Source organism: Manis pentadactyla, chromosome 1, assembly GCF_030020395.1.
Source record: "Manis pentadactyla isolate mManPen7 chromosome 1, mManPen7.hap1, whole genome shotgun sequence".
NCBI classification, from domain to species: Eukaryota; Metazoa; Chordata; class Mammalia; order Pholidota; family Manidae; genus Manis; species Manis pentadactyla.
Window position 1 is genome coordinate 230,904,257 of NC_080019.1, and position 19,997 is coordinate 230,924,253.

The window sequence follows — 19,997 nt, forward strand, 5'->3', positions numbered from 1 at the left end:
TTCAGGCTCTGCTTGGGCGTCTTCGCCAAGTTGTCCTCCTGAGGACAAACCATGCTACCCTGAGCCCTGGAGTTGCAGAGGGGCACCTCTTTGTGGAGTATAGTCCAGGTGTTAACCCACCATTGCCTGGGGGCCGAATCCAGCTGACAACCATTTTTATAAATAAAGTTTTATTAGAACACAGCCACCCTCACTGATTACCATTAGTATATGACTGTTTTTGTGCTGAAATGGCAGAGTTGAACAGTTGTGACAGAGACTGAATGTCCCACAAAGCCTAAAATATTTACTCTCTGGTCTTTTTTACAAAAAGCTGGGGGGCTCCTGTTATACATGGAGCTGCCCTAGTGTGCAGGCTTCAGAGTTCATGTGTGTGAAGCTCCTGGCGTGGAGAGAGAAGGATGTTTGCTGGGGGCAGGACTGTCTCACCATTGATTGGTTTGAAGTCTGAAGAGTTCAAGAATTTCAAGCTCAAAATTCAAACCTCACCTTCCACATCTTTATATTTGTCAAGATAGGAAGATAGGATATATTTTGCTTACCATATTGTTAGCTCAATTTATAACTGTATGATATAGAGACATACGGTACTTGTGCCTCCATTTGTGCTCATGTCTTGGGCTCCACACATGTTTGAGCAAATGTTAAAAGGGTTTAAAGTAGCAGGGAAGAGAAATTGCAACAAATAATCACAAATTAACATAGAATTATCAATTATGGAATTGTTTTTGGCTCATATATGGATTATTCAGAAACTTGCCCCAAGTTTCATTTATCCAAATTAAACCAAAAATGCTGGAACTCTCTTGCCAAATTAGCAGGAAGTTCCAGGTCTTTCCACTAGGGCTGCATCCACCTCCCTCCACCTCTCACTACTTCTTCCCAACCCCATTTCCCAGAAGTACACTGCCACGTAGGGAGGGAAATATGGGTATAAATCCCACACCCAAGCCGAGAGATGGGTTCTGCCCAGCTCTTTCCCAACAAGTTGCATCTTGGTGCCCTAAGGTATTGCTGTTGAAGCTGGTCTTCCTTAGACTGAAAGATGCTGTGGACGCCCTCTGCGGTCCCACTGTGAGGTCCTGCAAGGGAAGGCCAACTGGCGTGCTATACGTGGTGTGGCAGATACCCCATCCACAGCTCCACTCATGGCCTTACTGGGTCATGAGGGCTTTCCCTGGGCCTCCATGTAGTGCGGGCTGGCAGTGCCAGGGGAGTAGGACTCTGCTGACAGTGAATGGGTGCCTTGCCTTTATGCAGGTGTAGACATGAGGCAGGTACTCCACTGTCTCTCAGAGTACCTTCTGCAAGACTGAGCCCAGATGCCCACAGCAGAAAGCCCCTTGAAAATGTGACCCATTTTGACATTCTTCACTTTCTTGGCTTTGTGCCTAATTCTCCCCTCAATACCTCCTGGGTTTCTCTTCTAAATGCACTACCTGCACCCAGATAGTCTGTCTGCTTGTGGGTCAGCCTGTCCAGGGCGCATGGACCTTGCATCATAGCCCTGTGCACACTGTTTGTGCCTCACTGCACAGGCCCCACACAGCATGCTGCGGTCTCAGGAGCTTTCTGCCTAGCCAACATGTTTGCTCATACAGCCTCCTCCACGGCTCCTGAGCCACCTGACTTGAGTCCTGATCACCAGCCTGAACGCCCTCCTATCTTGAAGTAATTACTTTATTTCTGGGAACTCCAGTGTGGTTTGCCACCCTGCTCATCTCTTCTGACTGATCTCACTTACTCTGAATTTTGGGCATTATGAGTTTTCTCCTTGAAGGCTCCAAATCCTTTGTGTCTATTAATTTCTCTCTTTCATGGTTTTCTATTTTCCAAACCAAGGACCTGAGGAAGAGCAGCCTTGATTGGGTTACAAAAGGTTTTCTTGTGCCTTCACTAGAGGACCCGGGTGACGTGGTCACCCAATTGAACCTAAATAAGAAAGCCACTTGGGTGATGCTAGCAGGGCAGATAAAGTCGGTTTCTGATATTTTTAAAAAATACCATATTTTATACTGTGAAAAAAGGAGCATTATACTTTGAAACAACATAGCCAAGAGACCTGATTTGGATGGGATCGACTTTCTAGAGGGCATGCTATCAGATGCCATGATCCAAATGATGAATAGGAATCATCCCAGCAAAGAGAAGAGCATGTGTGGAGGCTCTGAGACAGGAAGGGAGTTGGTGCATTTGAGTGACAGAGTCGAGTCCGTGAGCAGAGGAGGCTGGAACTGTTGGCAGGAGCCAGATCCTGTGGGGCCTGGGATTGTGGGAAGGGTTTTGGTCTTTGTTCCAAAAAGCATCAGGAGGCTTCTAAGTGTTTTAGTGGGAAAGGGGAGATATTTTGTGATCAGAATTATATCATAAAATAGTTTGACTGATATGTGAGACATATAGTGGAGGAGGGTTAAAAAAAGGGAGATACTTTAGGAGGATATGAAATAGCTTAAACAAGTCATTTTGGTGCAATAGGGTGGAGACAAGTGGAAGCAAGGAAATGGAGCAAGAGAGAAATTGGAGGTCAAGTTGATAGGATTTGGCAATGAACTTGAAGTGGGTGGCAAAGGAAAATGAACTCTTATTTAACATCTTTTATATGGTAGAAGTAGTACAATTTAAATGTCTATAAAGGCAAGCATGAAAAGAGAGAATCAGAGTAAATACAATGTAATAGGGAGTGGTGGGTACTGTGGCAAACTGGAGGATGCAGGCTCTTCCTTGAGGGGTGGCTGTTGGTTGGTTCTAACCAGTTACTGCCATGTAGGGATGTGGGCTTGACATTGCCAGATTTTTAGGTTTTTCAGGAGAAGCCAGAATCTGGATTTTAACTGAAATGTCTTACTCTTTCTCTGTTGCCAACTAGATCAAAATTCTAAAGAACACTGCGCTAGCCACATACAACACATCTGCAGGTGGCATCTGCCTTCTAGGCAGCCAGTTCTTGCATGAGATCACTTCTACACCATGTCTTCCTCTAGAAATGTTTCAGAATTAACTCTAGTCTGTGGCATTAGAAAAAAAAGTTGGGGATGCACATAAGAAAAAAAAAGGGTATTTTAAGTTGGGCCACATCTTGGGAAATACTGATGATTTTAGCTCACCCAGTTTGTCAGCAGGGCTCAGGTGATTGGCTGAGGCTAAGATCTGTGGCAATAAACTTAACCTAATTTAGAGCAGATAGCAGGAAGTGCTTTGTCTTAAAATAGACTGTTCCAGACCATGACTGTCTGAGATACTTGAGGTAGACAGGAGTCAAGGCTCTCTCCACCTTTTTGCCCCCTGTGCTTACAGTTCAAGTTTGTAAACCTTTTAAGACAGAGAGGGGATGAGTGTAAATTTTATTTATGAATTTGTATGCAGTTAGAAAGTATTCTTATAGGTTCATAAACCCATCTTTGATTTTATTTTATTTTGTGCTTGAGCCTTAAATGGAACTTACCCTTGGATTTCAAGTTTTTATTCGTGAGATGCTTTGAAGTTAAAAGGTGTGCAATTAGTTTCTTTGGTGGTGTATTCAGCAACATTTGTCCGTTTCTGTGCCATTTGATATAATTAATACTTTATCCTTCTTAGGATTGTACATCATAAATATATAGGGAAGCAGGTGATTTTTTAAGAGTTTATAGGAAAGCTCAATGATTAAGCCAATCTTGGCTTCCTAGTAGTATTTGCAACAATAAGCTCTTAATAATACCTTATTTCTTACAATGCATTTATAGGTGGGTGGAAAAGCTTAGAAGTGGTTTTCTTGAAGTCAGTAGTGGGAAATAGGAGACCTTCTTGCATTATTGATTGCTGAATGTAGTTGATCTTTTTGCTCATTCTCAGAGATTCATTTTACAGAACTAAAAAAAAAATATATATCAGGATAAAGAATTAGGAGACAGCAACCAAAAAAAGCCTAAGTGTCAAAACAAGGACCTAAAAATATATCAGGAGACTTAAACACAGCTGGGGGGTAGGGGGAGGAGGAAGTTGTGAGTGACTCAGGAGAACAGTAGGAATCATGAGACTTAGGAGGACATGACAGTCATGGAAACTCACCTTTGGCTCACCTTGTCATGGGCCTTTATGCATCTGTACAATCGACATGAGTTGATATGCTCCAGTGTAAGGGCAGAATTGTTCCAAGAAACCATCCCTGTCCTTTGCAAATTTGGGGGAGGGGACTAACTCCCTAGTAAAGCATTGGACCTAGGTTGCTAATTAAAATTTACTGGTAAGAAGCAGATATATAATGTTGAAGGAACTATTCTTGTTACCATTTGCTTAGATATGTTCTGCGCCACTGTACAAAGGACCTCTTGCCTGGTGTGATCTTGGACTAAAGCAACGTCAGCCTGTGTCCTCACTTCTCAGACACACAGACGGCTGATGACTGACTTGTATTCCTTTTGACATTCTGGCTACTTTATTGAGTGCTTGAAAAATAAACACTGAGTTGTACTTATTTCTTGTTCTAGTAGGATTAAAACTAAATTAAAATAAATTAAAAATTTATTTCTTGAATCTAGTAGGATTCCAGCCAGTCATTATTTGGATATCGTATATTTCCATCTTAGAGGTCAATTCTGGGTTTCCTGGGCCATGGCATGTCATGCCCTTAAAGCTGTGCTTAGTTCCTGGGACCACCTTGCCCTGAAAGCATGTCTGACCTGGGATGAAGAAAACCCTGAAGAAGTCTGTTGCAGAGGGTAAACTTCCCAAAGACACAAGCTATGTCTGTCTCCATCACTGCTTTATTCCCTGCATTGAACACTGGGAAGTCAGCAGATGCTTACACAGTTTTATGACATGAATAAATCTGAATGTTCAGTGGAATGTTTTTAGGTATTCTGAAGGAAAAAATGTTCTCTTGTCAAATAAGTTTTGGAAAAGCTACCTAATATACTCTGTTTTGGAATGGCCATGAAACACGTTAGTGCGCTGAAGTCTCTGAGATATCTTGGTGGAGAACCGAGACCCCGTTAACCTTGTTCATCTGATCATCTGCCAAACTGTGGAGGAAGCACAGGCCTAGAGCAGAGTCCGTGTGGCCCACTGTCGCTACTTCGTAAAGACTTCTGGATGTGTGTTTACTGAGCTTGCAGAGCTGGGATCCTGAGTTGGGTACTTCAGGGATTTTTTTGTAGCCTTAAGAGATGGTGGCTTCCAGGATATGTTGAGAGGAAAGACTAGAGGCTGTGAAAGATAAATAGCCCAGTGTAAGGGTGTGAGTGTAAATTGTTTTCATATCTGTGGGGAGAGTTTTGATAGCGGGTATCAGGAGCTTTTACATTTTGATCTTATCATTCTACTTCTAGAGCTTTATCCTAGGGAAATAATAAGAGATGTAGATAAAGCTTTATCAATCAGCACATTAATTATGGTATTTGTACTTTAAAAACAAATTGCCTAAGTGTCCCATGTAGGTGATTGGTTGAATAGATGATCAGGTAACCATTCAGTGAAACATAAAGTCATTGTTTGAGTCCTTTTGTTGGTATAACGACAACCAAAAAAAAATTCCTCAAACTCGGGAGGTTTGAAACAATAATTTATTATTCCCCATCCCTCTGTGGGTTGACTAGCCGGTCCTTCTGTTACACATAGTGTTGTCTGTCACTCGTGCACCTGATTTCAGATGGCAGCTGGGCCGGGTGGAAGGTCCAGGATGGCTTTCTCCCCAGTCAGGTGTTTTGGTGCTGACTGTGGGCTGGGATGCCTCGGTTCTCCTTCCTGTAGCCTCTTTCTCCATGTGGTGGCTCATCTTCCAGGTTCTTTCTCTGTGGCTTCTCTTCCCAGTAGGATAACTTGAACTTTACATTGCTTGCTTTTAGGAGAGCAAAAACAGGAGCCCTGAGGCCACTGTAGGGCAAAGCCCAGAGCTGGAACAGGGTCTCTTCTGCAGCATCTGTTGGTCAAAGCAATCACAAGGCCAGCCAGATTTAAGTAGAAGGGACACAGAATCCTTTTCTTGATGGAAGGAGAGACAAATGTGTCCAGGAAGGAGAGGAATTTTGGTGGCCATCTTTGGAGATTTGTGGTGGCCATTAAAAATCATGTTTTATAAAAACATTTTATGGCATTAATGTTAAGAAATGATGTTAAGAGTAAAGCATTGAGGAAAAACAGAGAACAAGGATATAATACTAATTTTGTCTAAAATTAAATTATGTACATACATACACACACACTTAAGAGTAATTGAAAACTACAATGTCACCTTTTTAATAGAGGTTGTCCATGAGTGACAGGATCATTTTCATTTTCTTCTGTATACATATCTGTATTTTTAAAAAATTCTACAATAATCTGTTAGTTGTTTTGACAGATAAGAAAGCTGATCATTTATTAGGTCACTTAGAAAGTCTTGAAAATTTTCAAAGATTAGAAAACTTATGTGTTATATTCTCTGATCCCAATGCTGTAAAATTAGAACTACAAAGTGTTAGCCAAAAACTTCTATCCACTTTGAAATTCCAATATATCCTTCTGAATAATTCCTGGGATAGAAAAAATTTCAAAAGAAATATAACAGTCTATTTACAAATGACAAGAGTTCTATACATGCAATCCTAGAAAATGCAACCATTGTGTATAGGCTTATGTGCATGCATCAGAAAATATGATGGATGATAAATGAACATGTAATGAAAAGTCAGCAGTAACTAAACACAGGGAGTAGAAATTATTACTAAAGATAAAGAAATGCTGATGAGCTGGAGACAATGTACTAAAATGTACCAATAAAAAAGCTGTATCCTTTAAACACTAAAGAATACACAAATATTTGTCACATTGTCACCAAGAGAAACAGAAACATACAAACAACATTGAGATAGGGATATAACTGGAGGAGATTTTTTAAGTTTTAAGGAAAAGTTATACAAAGCAATACCAGTAAGACAGAGATGTCTAGATGGAAGAGACTGTTTCTGAAGAAACATTTTAATGATCGTGACACAAAATAGGTAGCAAACCTGAATAGATCAGTAAATTATAACAAGATAGTCAACAACCAAGTCCATTCAGTTTCATGGGTGCGCTCTACCAAACATTTCAGGAGTAGATAAGTTTTATAGTAATGCTAACTGTTTAAGAACATATGAAAAACAAAAAGCTTCTCAATTCATTTTATGACAGTAGCATAAACCTGATCTAAACCTAGAAAAAGAGACCCCAAGGAAACTGTGAGCCATTGGCAACATGTATTGCTCTTTAAATAAGGAAACATTATTGCAACTAAGTTAATATATTTTTGTGTATCATATGCTATCTGTGCATTTGTGTATTCCTTTCCATAATAAACGAATCCACTTTCTGTGTGTAGGTTATTGAAATTCTCCAAAGCTTTGGCCAGCTAGGTGGGTAAAATCCCCGAAGATCAATCTGTGTGGGTATAAATTTTACCGAATTTGGAGTGGGGACCCCAAACCTAGCTATAGACCTCAGAAATATCTGTCTCTAGACAACAAGAGGAGAAGACAGGGAAGGACAAGTTAGATTTCATCGCTTCTTCTAGGAAGACAATTCTGTAAGTCATGGCTCAGCTAGGACCTAGGCTCCTGGATTCTAAGCACAGCCAAAACAACAAATTCATTGAACTTAAGTTGGAGTTATAGAAGGAAAAAGGAAAAATGAAGGAAAAAAATAACAAAGATCAGAGCAGAAATAAATGAAATAGAGACTAAAAAGATACTAGGAGAGGTCTTTATTATAGGAATATTTGGAATGTGCAAATCAACAAAAGGCAGAAAACTGAAAACCACCCAGAATCCCACTACTGGAATTTGTAATATTTTGATGTATGTTTTCCAGTTTTCTATGCCAGTCAGTGTGTGTGTATGTGTGTTTTACAATGTGAGTAAATCATAAAAATGTTTTCTGTTGTCTGCTTTTTTCCCTCTACTATTAGTATGTCATGAACATGTTTCCATCTCATTAAATACTCATGTAATGGTCACATTCCAATGTCTGTCTGTCTGTTTCATCATAAATGTAACTGAATTCCTATTGTTGGAACATGGACTCACCCTTGTTTACAGAACAGATTATTCATGCAAAAATCTAAAATACAAAATGATTTTTGTGTATTTTCAAGTCAAACAAAATTAAACTCTGAGAATCATGAACATTTGAAACTGAGTTCCTTAGTTAGCAATAGGTGTATAATTCTTCCTATGGACTTTTTAGGGAAAGGAGAAGCCTTTATGGAAAATATTTCTTCATACTATATGTGAGGAGTCTTTAAGGTATAGATGACAGGTACCCTAACTAGAATTTAATGTAGCAAAATAGGAAACATGGGCAAATGTATCAGTCATCTGTTGCCCCAAACAACCACCTACAAAACGTCAGTGACACCCAAAGAAGTGTTTATTTAGCCTCTGAGTGTATGGGGCTCCTTGGATCTCAGCTGGGCTTGCTCATGCATCTGTAGTCAGCTGCTGGCTGGCTGGGTGGCTTTGCTGATCTTGGCTGGGCTTGCTCAGCTGTCTTGGGGTTGGTTAGTTATTGGCTAGGACACCTTGACTCTGTTTTTTGTTTCTCATCTTCCAGCAGGCTAGACTGGGCATGTTCTAATTGCTATGGCAGAACAAAATGAACAAGAGAACAAATACGCAATTGCTATTTCAGGCCTCTGCTTGCTTGCTTCACACTTGCTAGCACTTTATTGGTCAAAGCAAGTCACGTGACTGATCTCTGCTCAGATTGGGAGGCCACTGCCAAGGATACAGGGAGGGGTGAAGCATTGGGGCCATCACAGCAATCAGTTTACCTGGCCTATGTAACCAAAATGGCTTGGGGATAGATATAGCTTCAAGGACTGTGGACTGCTACATCCAGGCTCTCAAGGGATGTCACCTTCTTTGATTTCACACTATTCAAAATTTTGCTCTGCTTTCCTTTGCTTCATTCTGAGGGAAGCCCTCTCCAAATGGTAGTACTCAGAAGTTCTATCTTGAAAGGCAGTAATTCTAGCTCAAAAAGAGCTTATCTTTCCCAGTGGTTCCAGTTAACACATTGGTATGGAGTCTTTGGACCAATGTGGGTCACATGGTCATTCCTAAACCAGCTATCATGTCTGGGGGATGGATAATGATGATTGGCCAGGCTTGGGTTGTATTCTCAGCCCTGGCACCCTCCAGGGTGGAGCTGAGGGAGTCAGTCTTACCTAAACCTACTCAACTGTGAGCAGAGTTGGCAACCATTTATCATCTAAGGAAAATAGAGTGTTATCCGAAAGTTGTCAGGGGCAGGGGAAAGGCATGATAGGTAAAAATGGAAGATGCCCTATATAATGCCATTAATGTATATATCTCTTGACCCTACAATGAAAACTATTAATTGACTGTTCTATGCTAGGCACCAAAAGGTGGGGAGGTGAGTAGGAGGGCTTAAAAACATCATTATACTTAATTCTCATGATACTATGGGTTAGAATTACCCATACTTTATTGCTTGGAAAAAGGAAGTTAAATAGTTTGTGTAAGCTCACTCAGCTAGTCATTGCTCAATGGAGATTTGAACCTTGGTTTGCCACTTTCCAAAATCTGTTGTCTAAGTTTCTAAAAGCTGAAGAGCAAGTGCACGAAACTTAACCTTACAGGAAGAGCAGGAGGCCATGATACACTCCATTAAGGCCATCTGGGTCCTAACACTGAAGGGATAATCACAACCCTGTAGCCCCAGCTACATAAAATCTGCCCCACAGTCCTTGAATAACCATGGCAGGGAGCTCCTAGTTCTTTTCTCTAGGGGGTTAAGGGACCAGGAACTCTAACATGGTGTATTATTCCCCTGTGCCATTTCTGTACAGGTGTAGAGTGGTTCATATGAATATTTAGGTCGACCAAAATGGAAAAGAAGACCCCAAAGTCCAGCCTGAAAAATGTGTGTAAAAAGGGGAAGAAACAATACTGCCATTTTCTCTGCTGATAGCATTTAGGATCTGGCTGTATGTATGGGGGTCTTGTTGGCTGAGCCACTTCTTTTTCTTCGAACTCCAAGATGGCCAATAGGTTCCAACTCGTGTCAGTGCTGACTGATGGGTGGTAAACCATCTAGAGTGTTGAGCTGAGAAGAGTTCTGAACTTGGTGGAGAAGAGGACTGTGATGGATTAGTGATACCTGTATTAGGTACAGAAGGGGGAGGTAACAACATGCTTGACTATTGTTTGGCATCCTAGGAAGCAATGGCTTCTCGGTCACTGTCAAGCTGCTTGTGTATTGGGGTCATATTCCTAGGATGGAGTGTTTTATAGCCTATGTCTCTACAACGAGGAATTCTTTGGTGAAATTTCTGGAGGTCCCAACTGTCACTTAGCAAAAACCAAAACATAGAGGTAAAAGGAGCTTCTTTTTTTGCAAAACGTTCACATGTAGTAAGTAAAGTTTGGGGTTCTTTTTCTCTTTAAGTGAACATGGATGTGAGTATCTTTATCTATCTATCTATCTATCTATCTATCTATCTATCTATCTATCTATCTAACATCATCATCTATCTGTCACCTGTTTATATATTTTTAAAAAATATAATGCATTTATAGTCAAAGAAGTTTGTTTTTGATTATTTTTTTTCCTCATTTTTCAGATCTCTGGAGTCGTTTTCTGGTACAGACTGTGAAAAGAATGCAGTGAAAAGTCTGGCCAACGGTGGAAAAATTGGCTTAACCTCTGACTTAGTATAGCATTCTTTCTCCTCTGTAGCACCTCATAAAAGAAGGAAAATGTATGGAAGTGCGAGAACGATCACCAATCTGGAAGGTAGCCCTTCCAGATCTCCTCGTTTGCCAAGGTCTCCTCGTTTGGGCCACCGAAGAACAAGTAGTGGGGGAGGTGGAGGAACAGGCAAGACCCTGTCCATGGAGAACATCCAGTCCCTCAACGCAGCCTACGCCACGTCTGGGCCCATGTACCTGAGTGATCACGAGGGGGTGGCTTCGACGACTTACCCAAAGGGCACCATGACTCTGGGGAGGGCCACAAATCGAGCTGTGTATGGGGGCCGGGTCACAGCCATGGGGAGCAGCCCGAACATCGCTTCTGCCGGACTTTCCCACACAGATGTCCTTTCATACACAGATCAACCCGGTCTGTCTGGCTCATCCCACCACCACCACCACCAGGTCCCCTCCATGTTGAGGCAGGTCAGGGACAGCACCATGTTAGACCTTCAAGCTCAGCTCAAGGAACTTCAGAGAGAGAACGACCTCCTCCGAAAAGAGCTGGATATCAAGGACAGCAAGTTGGGATCATCCATGAATAGCATCAAGACCTTCTGGAGTCCAGAGCTCAAGAAGGAGAGAGTCTTGAGGAAAGAGGAGGCAGCCCGGATGTCTGTCCTCAAGGAGCAGATGAGGGTTTCCCACGAAGAGAATCAGGTGGGTATGACTCATCGCAGTGTTTTCCAGCCTTGGCTTCTCACTGAGCAGTTGATGCTCTGCAGATGGTGCCACAGCCTGTGCCCACCAAAGTCTGGCATCATTAAGAAAGTTAGTGATTAGGATGTGTTTGACCTGGAGACTACAAGAGGGCATAGGAACTAGAAGGTGACAGCTTGTGACCTCCTTATTTTCCAATAACCTTGTCACACTGTTGCAGAAGAGAGGAACCCCTCCTTATTGCCAAACTTGCATACTTGATCCATCTTGTTTTCTCTCTCAGCAGTCACAACAGCGGCTCAGACGTACTTCCCTCTGAATGGAAGAGGGAAATGTTAATTTTTGTGAGAGTAGACCCTTTGATGGCAGCATTTAGAGAGCTACATTTGACTGGTGAATTGATTTTTTTTTTCTTTGTGAAGCACCACCAACATTATTCTCTTGTTGGAGTTTGTTCTCTAAATAGCAAACCAAACAATATTAAGTGGGATTGAGTAGAACGGGTTTGAGATCATGCTAGAGGAACACAATACATTTTAACCTAGTCTTTCTGCCTATATTCATTCAATATTCATTAAGCATCTACTATGTGCAAGGTACCGTATTACTCTTCTTTGATCCACCTTCCATGTCAAAGCAGGATTTGGTTTTCCCAGTGTCTGCCTGGAGTTGCACCATTCCCCTGCTTGAAAGCCCTCAACAGTTGTCGTTGCCTCCGGCAGTCCACCTCTTTGGCTGAGCCTACGGCGCCTTCTTCTGGGAGGCTTTAGCCAGCCTTTCCAGCGTTGTCTCACACCGCTTGCACATCTCAGGCACTACCTGCCTTCCGCTTGGTCCTTGCAGCACCCACTCAGGTGTCCCACCGCTCCTTTGCTCTCTCTGTTCTGTTCCACCACTGACACTCTCAGTAGCCCTTCTCTCCGTCTTCCCTTTCAGTCCCAGCCAGTCTCTGTCTTCAAATCCAGTCTATTCTGGGAGGCTCATTTATATGTTGCTGTTTACCTAAGGGCTTTGGAGTCTGATGTGCCAGGGCTTAAATCCCTGCTTCACCTCTGATTAGCACTGAGATCAATGTTAAGGGGTGGGGAGTAGAGGGTGCTGTGCCCCTTGGCTGAAAAAAATTCCCAGACGTCATTTAACTTAACGCAGAAATTTGAGATAATTCTAACTTGGCCAAACTAGGGACTGTCCCGTAAGTGGCCTTGTTACTGGCCTAACGAAACGCCCTGCCTTCCTGGGGGTCAGCTGCTGACCCTCTTATTTATTTCCTTAGCTGCCACCCATTTGGAGTCCTGTGGCCTTAGAAGCATTTCTGATCAGTATGAGAATCTGCGCTTGGTTCTCCTATGTGTGGAAAACATCACCTTATCCCTTTGATTATCTGACAGAGCCTTTATTGGTTTTCAGAGACGGGAATGTGATTTTTAGTTGGAACAGAAAGTTTTGTTTTTCAGTCCTAAATCAAAGTAATTTTCTTCACTATCATTTCTGCTTTTTTCCGACTCTGCTGATTCATGATGTCTTTGTGAACCTGTTACTGCTGTGTGTATTTCCCCACTTCTGTACTTTTTTTTTTTTTTTTCCTTTTTAGTTGTTTTGGAAAATAGATAAAACAGTTTAGGCATGATCCAAGTAGTGGCAAAAAAGTTTGGAAGGCATTCTTTAAAATTCAAAATCACTCTTGTTTTATGCTTCTATTGTCAAATTTTTTGGAGTGCAGACCCTCGTTTTTACATGAATGTTTATTTATAGATTATGCAATGTGCCAAGTGCCAAGATATTATGTGTTTTCCATGACATTCACAAAGAATTAAATATGGAAGAGACAAAGTGAAATAAGTAATGTATCAGGTAAATTTTAATAACACAAAATGGTTTTTTGGCTCTTAGTAAAAACTTTTAACCCCCTTGTCTATTGTGGAAGGGTTAGTTCAGTTTAAACTAGGTACTGTCCCGTGTTGCCTGAAGCAGGGATCAAGGGAATATTTGAGGGTGCTCCTGTAACCCCTTCCTTGTTCTGGAACCTCCTATGATCACAGGCTCCTGTGCTGTGGGGGACCCAGTGAAAACCCCAGTGTCATCTGAATGTTAAATATAAGTAAAATGTCATCATTTTCTTTTTTAGGTTGAAACTATAAAAGGAAGAAGAAGCATGGAGAGTTTGAAAAGTCAATTTACTTGCAATGTGAGGTAGCATCATAAAGTAAAGAATATAAAGATTGACAAAAAGCATGTTTTTTTTATTATTAAGGTATCATTGATATACAGTCTGAAGGTTTCACATGAGCAGCATTGTAGTTACAACACTCATGCATATTATCAAGTCCCCCCCTCCCCACTGCAGTCACTGTCCATCAGTGAAGTAAGAAGCATGTTATTTATTTATTTTTTTTGTAGATAATTATTTTTTATTGAAGGGTAGTTGACACACAGTATTACATTACATTAGTTTCAGGTGTACAACACAGTGATTCAACATTTATATACATGACAATTCTAGGTTCCAGCTATCACCCTACCAGGCTGTTACAATATCTTGACTATATTCCTTATGCTATACATTACATCCCGGTTACTTATTTATTTTACCATTGGAAGTCTGTCCTTTTTTTTTTTTTTGTGAGGGCATCTCTCATATTTATTGATCAAATGGTTGTTAATGACAATAAAATTCTGTATAGGGGAGTCAATGCTTAATGCACAATCATTAATCCACCCCAAGCCTAATTTTCGTCAGTCTCCAATCTTCTGAGGCATAACAAACAAGTTCTTACATGGAGAACAAATTCTTATATAGTGAATAAGTTACATAGTGAACAGTACAAGGGCAGTCATCACAGAAACTTTCGGTTTTTCTCATGCATTATGAACTATAAACAGTTCAAATATGAATACTCATTTGATTTTTATACTTGATTTATATGTGGATACCACATTTCTCTCTTTATTATTATTATTTTTAATAAAATGCTGAAGTGGTAGATAGATACAAGATAAAGGTAGAAAACATAGTTTAGTGTTGTAAGGGAGCAAATGTAGATGATCAAGTGTGTGCCTGTAGACTATGTGTTAATCCAAGCTAGACAAGGGCAATAAAACATCCACGGATGCAGAAGATTTCTCTCAAAACAGGGGGGGTGAGGTTCTAAGCCTCACCTCTGTTGATCCCCAATTTCTCACCTGATGACCCCCCTGCGACTGTGACTGTCTTAGGTTGTTCCTCCCTTGAGGAATCTTACCCGTCTCTGGCTAACCAGTCATCTTCCGGGGCCATACAGGGAAATGTAAAGTTGGTAAGTGAGAGAGAAGCCTTATTGTTTGAAATGGTTAGCTTTTTATTTCTTAGAAGCATGTTATTTTTTAAAAATTGAAGTGTCCCTTCTTTTAAGGGTGTATGGTACTTGTGGTTAGGATAGGTAATTACCAAACTTCTGCAGTAATCAGCAAATACATCAGAGACCTATTTTTTCCTCGCCTGAAGGAGGAAAGCAGGTCACATGACTCTCCAGCCAGCTCTCCTCCAGGCAGTGACTCAGGATCCAGACTTTCTGTATCTTGGCACATTCAAGGGTTGCTTCCGCAGAGGAGAATGGTGCCTGGAGATGGCATGGTGTCTCTTCAGTTCCTTGAACTGGAGGTGGAGCAGCTGCAAGGGAGTGGGAAGTACAGTCTTTTTCCCAGGAAGGATAGGAGGCAGCACTGGAAATTTCTTCTAGTGGGTTTTATGTTTGTCAAAAAATGGAGCAAGATGAAATACAGTTTGGGGAACCACCCAGACTTCTGCTGATGCTATTTCTATCACCCCTGCTACTGCTACCAGCAGACATCTGTTGGGGACCTTTTATGTGCTAGGCATTGTGCTTAGAGCTCCTATGTACATTATCTTATTTAGCTGGCATCAATCATCATATGAGGTAGGTGCTAGACTTTTTCTCACTTTACAGATGAAAAACAATGTAGAGAGAACAAGCAGCTTGCTTGAGTTCACACAGCTGGTAAGTGACAGAGTGGGGCTCTAAGGCTTTGGTCTATTTTATGCCAACCTCCAAGATCTTTAATTTATGTGCCCTACCTCTTTAAAGGACCACTGAGCTGTGGATAGACTTGGAGTATAATAGGAAGATCATACTTCATATATGGTAGATGAAAGATGAAAAAAAAGACTGGTTTTGGTAGAATGATTAAGAATGTGATTATGTCTAATTAGGATTTCTATTCTTAATTAGGAAATTCTTTTCCCCAGAAGTAGTTTATATGCTGTTCAGGGTTTCTACCATTTACCATAACTTATATTAATTCCCCTTTGAAGGTAAGAGCCACAGAACCTTTTTCTATATGGAAGAAAAGAATGTCACAGAGATAAAGGACACTTGATTGTTTTTTTTTCTTATCCACAACAATCAGCATCTACAACTGTAGTTCTACCAGGGGATATTTGGATTATTAGAGTTTCCCTAAATTCAGAAGCTCTAAAACAATTTGAATTGTATTAGATAAATAGAAATGGGAAGCAGGTCCATTATAGGGTGGTGGTGAGGAAGCCTAAGTGTTCTTGTATATGAAATTCAAAGTTCTGTGAATTTAATGCTCACTAGCATAGACCTTCACCCTTCTATGCACTGTTACAGAAGGAAACCATGCAGCCATTCCTATGCAGGGTATTTTGAAGTCCTAGTGTTTCTGTCCAAGGGAGCTGAACCCAGCTGCAGATCTAAGAGAGGATGTTGACATCCTCCCTGTGTTCCAGGAAGTATAGGGCTATTTGGAACTGTGGAGCCAGTGGGTAGGTGGCTATGACCAAATATCTTCTGTGCAAAAGGTAGATACTCAGTTTCTATTTCACCCCAGATTCCCCTTCCCACTCCCACTTATCAGGTTCTCTGCAAGACCCTACCTCTGAGCAACACAGATCTGTGTGAATAGAAATATATTTGGAACTGCCAAGAGTTGTAGTTTGGAAGCATTGGCTTGTGTGCGGAAGCCAGAGCGCATGGATGCAGAATAATCCTTATGTGATCGTTTGTGCCTTTCGCTTCATGATGTACTTTCTGAATGGAGGAAGGATGGGGTGAAGTATTATAGAGAGCCAACTCTTTGGAATGAAGTGAATCCACTGTCCATGCTTTCAGTGTCACACCTGTAGACGGATTTGGGGAGAGGTGAGCAGGAAACCAGAATAGATGTTCAGCTGTCACTGAGGCAGCCCCCTTATTTATGGCCTGTGGTTTGGGGGCAGGATGTTAGAGCACCTACAGGGAAGGAAAGTGACCAGTTTTCTCTAAAAGATGATATGGTTGCCTTTTCTTTACAGCTCCATTCCATTAACCTGTGTGATGGAGATCAGAGAAAACATGGTAGAGAATAAATTCTCAGAAAGTACATAAGGACTCATATCTTGTAGTTTGGTGCATATAAATTATGGACTTCTCATATTCCTGGATGTTTTGTGCAGTTATCAACTTGTATTTTTAATGGATTATCTTTTTTCCAAATGTGATGTCCATAAAGCAGTTTTTAGGCATTTACCTAAGCTGTGCATGACTAGCCAAGGATCTGCATGAATATAAATAGCATTGCACACTGGGAGATTGTACTAGATCTAATATTTACCCATCTTGTGTGTGCAGAAATGGGACAAGGTCATTAGGAAACGTAAGCTAAGAAGTGTAAGTAAACCTGTCTGGTGAATGTTCTGGCTTTTAAGCAATGGTTATGTGATAATTTCTATTTCTGGCTTAACATAATAGGAAATAATCTACTCTAAATCAATACTAATACGGTCTTTTGATGAGGTTTTGAGCTAGTTTCAACATACGATATATTGATTCTCATTCTGAGCCTATAACTTGAAAAGGTTGAAGTGGATCACATTTCTCTTAAGTTATTATTATCATTTTTATTTTATTTGTATAACTGCAGGGCCATTTTAACAGGGGTCACTCAGCTATGTCCTAAAATACTCATTCCATGTGAGTGTCCAGTTATGAAGAGTTGTACTAGTTTGGAAGTGGGCGACAGAATTAATTCTGTGTCCTGTTGAGAAGGTGGTAAGGCAGCTGCATTGTGAAGGGATGTCCCCCAAAGGTTAAATGCAGCTGCAGGCACCTTGAGACTGGAGGTTTGTGACATCAGTGGCTCAGCCCTGGAGTGTTGAATCCCATCAGGTTTGTGGGCGGGACTAAATATATTCACTACTCAGAAGGACCTGTCTTATCCCTGTGCCTTCTTTCAGGCTCCATTCCTTCTGTACTCCACGTCTGAGATCCATGGGTCCCTCCAAGCCTGTTTTCCAAGGTAGAGCCAGGAAATGAGACTTTCCAAAGGGGCTTTTCTGGTCCAATAAACTTGAGATCTGACACATTAGATACTCCTGTCCTCAAAATTCATAATGCATATATTATGGGTTGAATTGTGTCTCCACCACAGTGAAAAGACTCTTTGCCTGAACTGTCTTAGCCTCCAAGACCTCAGAATGTGACTTTGTTTGGAGATAGGGCCTTTGCAGAGGTAATCAAGTTAAAAGGAGGTCATTAGGGTGGGCTGTAATCTCACAGACTAATGGCTTTACCCAGAGGGGAAATTTGGACAGGAGGTAGATGTGCACAGAGGAAGGGCCCTGTAAAGAGACAGGGTGAAGATGACCATCCACAAGCCAGAGAGAGGCCTGAACAGACCCTTGCCTTGTAATCCTCAGAGGGAAGCAACCAGATGCCTTTTGGTCTCAAGCTTCCAGCCTCCAAAACTGTGAGACAATAAATTTCTGGTGTTTCAGCAGCCCCCTTTGTGGTGCTCTGTTACGGCAGCCTTAGCAAATGAATTAATTGTTGATGTGTGAAATGCTCTAACTCTTGCAGTTAAAAAATATATATTAAAATTTGTCTAACCTAGCAATTTCCCAAACTTTCTTGACTATGAAACTTCATCATAAACTGAGCACCTCTTTTTTAGGCAGCTATGGCTGTAGTAATGTTGTAGCACAAGCCATCCCAAAACTTAGTGACTTAGAAAGACAAGCCCTTACCTGTCCCTCATAGATCTGCAGCTGCTGGGACTTAGCTGGGGAGGGCTGGACTCTGAGCTTCAGGCTGTAGGCTGAAAGCTGGGCTCAGGTGTGCCCCACACGTCTCCACATTCTCCTCGGAACAGCAGCTGTTCGGGGCTCCATCTTCTCACAGATGCCGAGTGTCCAGCCAAACCTCACACACACGTCTGAAGCCACTGCTCACATCAGGTCCACTAACATTCTGTTGCCTAAAGTATGGTATGTGGCCAGGCCAAAGCCAGAGGGGTCAGGGTAATCCGCTCCCTGATAAAGCAGAGGAGTGGAGTGAATATATGTATTTAAAACAATCCCATCTGTTACGAACTATAATTATTCTAGAACTAAGTGTATAAGGGTCGTACTTTGGGAAGGGCTGCTTGAGGAACAGCCTTGGAACTGAGACCTCAAACTTGAGGCCCCTGAGGGTGGGTGGATGGGCAGTTTTGAAGCTCCCTTCAGTATACCTCAGCTTCAGGATACTCCTCTTCTCCCTCAGGTATCCGGCAATGACACCCAAATGGAAATCTGGGAGATTTTTTTTGTTTTCCTGATAAAAATTAAACGTCCCAGCAATGCTCCCTCTCCTTTCTTCAGGTCTTGAGTGTTGATTTGTTGTCTGGAGCTGTGTCAGCCCTAGAGTAACCACGACAGAAAGGCTAAGACAAGCACAGCGATGAATGTCCTGCCCTCTGAGCAGCGGCACCAGCGACAGCGATGGCCTGCCTCCGGGCTGTTAGTCATGTGAGAAAATAAGCCCCCAGTTGTTTAAGTCACCATTGGTGGGGTATTCTATTACACGCAGCTCAATACCTTTCTAACTGATGAAACAAAATCATTAGTTGATAACCATTATTTATAATAATTACCAGTCAGGATAACCATAAAAAGAGGTGCACTTCAGTGCAGGAAAATGAGATCTGAAAGGACCTGACACATTAGAATGAAGAAACCTCCTTACTAATTGTATTGGGCAACACGCCGCAGTAGTGACACATGTGTTCCTCACAGCCTGGGGAAGCAAAAATGGGGAATTTATTAGTTGCTGGCATGAAATTGCAGAAGAAGCCTCAGGTGTGGAGTTGGGGTTGACTAGATACAGGGCCAAGTGGTAGGAGGAATTTACTTCTCCCTGTTGCTTCATTCCTGGTTTTGCTCTCTGCCTCTATCCAAGTATAAGCCGCATGTTCTGTGTCATGTGGTCTTAGCTGCTAGTACCCCAGGGTCTCAAATGAAGGGTTAAGAGATCCCTATGTCTTCACTTGGCATTTGGAAAATTTATGGAAAGCCTTCGGCCTTGCCTTAGTCCTTCCCCCCTCCAGGACTTGGTGTGTAGTATGTGTGGCGGGGGGACAGGCATATGAGGAGGGGTTGCTGTGACTGGTGACCCTGTTAAAACTGCAGGCATCGGGAACAGTTCTCTAAAGGCACTGGGATGAAGGGCAAAGGGATGTTTTAGAACAAAAGCAGATGTTCACTGCACTGACTGGAGTGGTTCTTAGTCACTCTGTTCCTCCAAATGTTTGAAGAGTGTGTAAGTCACATCAAGAGACCTGAGAAATTAAGAAGTCAACCATATGTCATGTATA

General features: G+C 41.7%; 1 protein-coding gene across 7 annotated transcripts in view; it reads left to right on the plus strand.

Moving 5' to 3' along the window:
- ERC2 (ELKS/RAB6-interacting/CAST family member 2) overlaps positions 1-19,997 on the plus strand; it is a 784,528-nt gene that overhangs the window by 18,504 nt on the left and 746,027 nt on the right. For all 7 annotated transcript variants that reach the window (XR_008991907.1, XM_057486391.1, XM_057486398.1 and 4 more), the window contains exon 2: positions 10,580-11,369. Coding sequence is in view for 6 of the 7 variants with exons in the window: in XM_057486391.1 (XP_057342374.1) it covers positions 10,716-11,369 (654 nt within the window). In the remaining variant the exon portion in view is untranslated. The remainder of the gene's footprint in view (positions 1-10,579; positions 11,370-19,997) is intronic.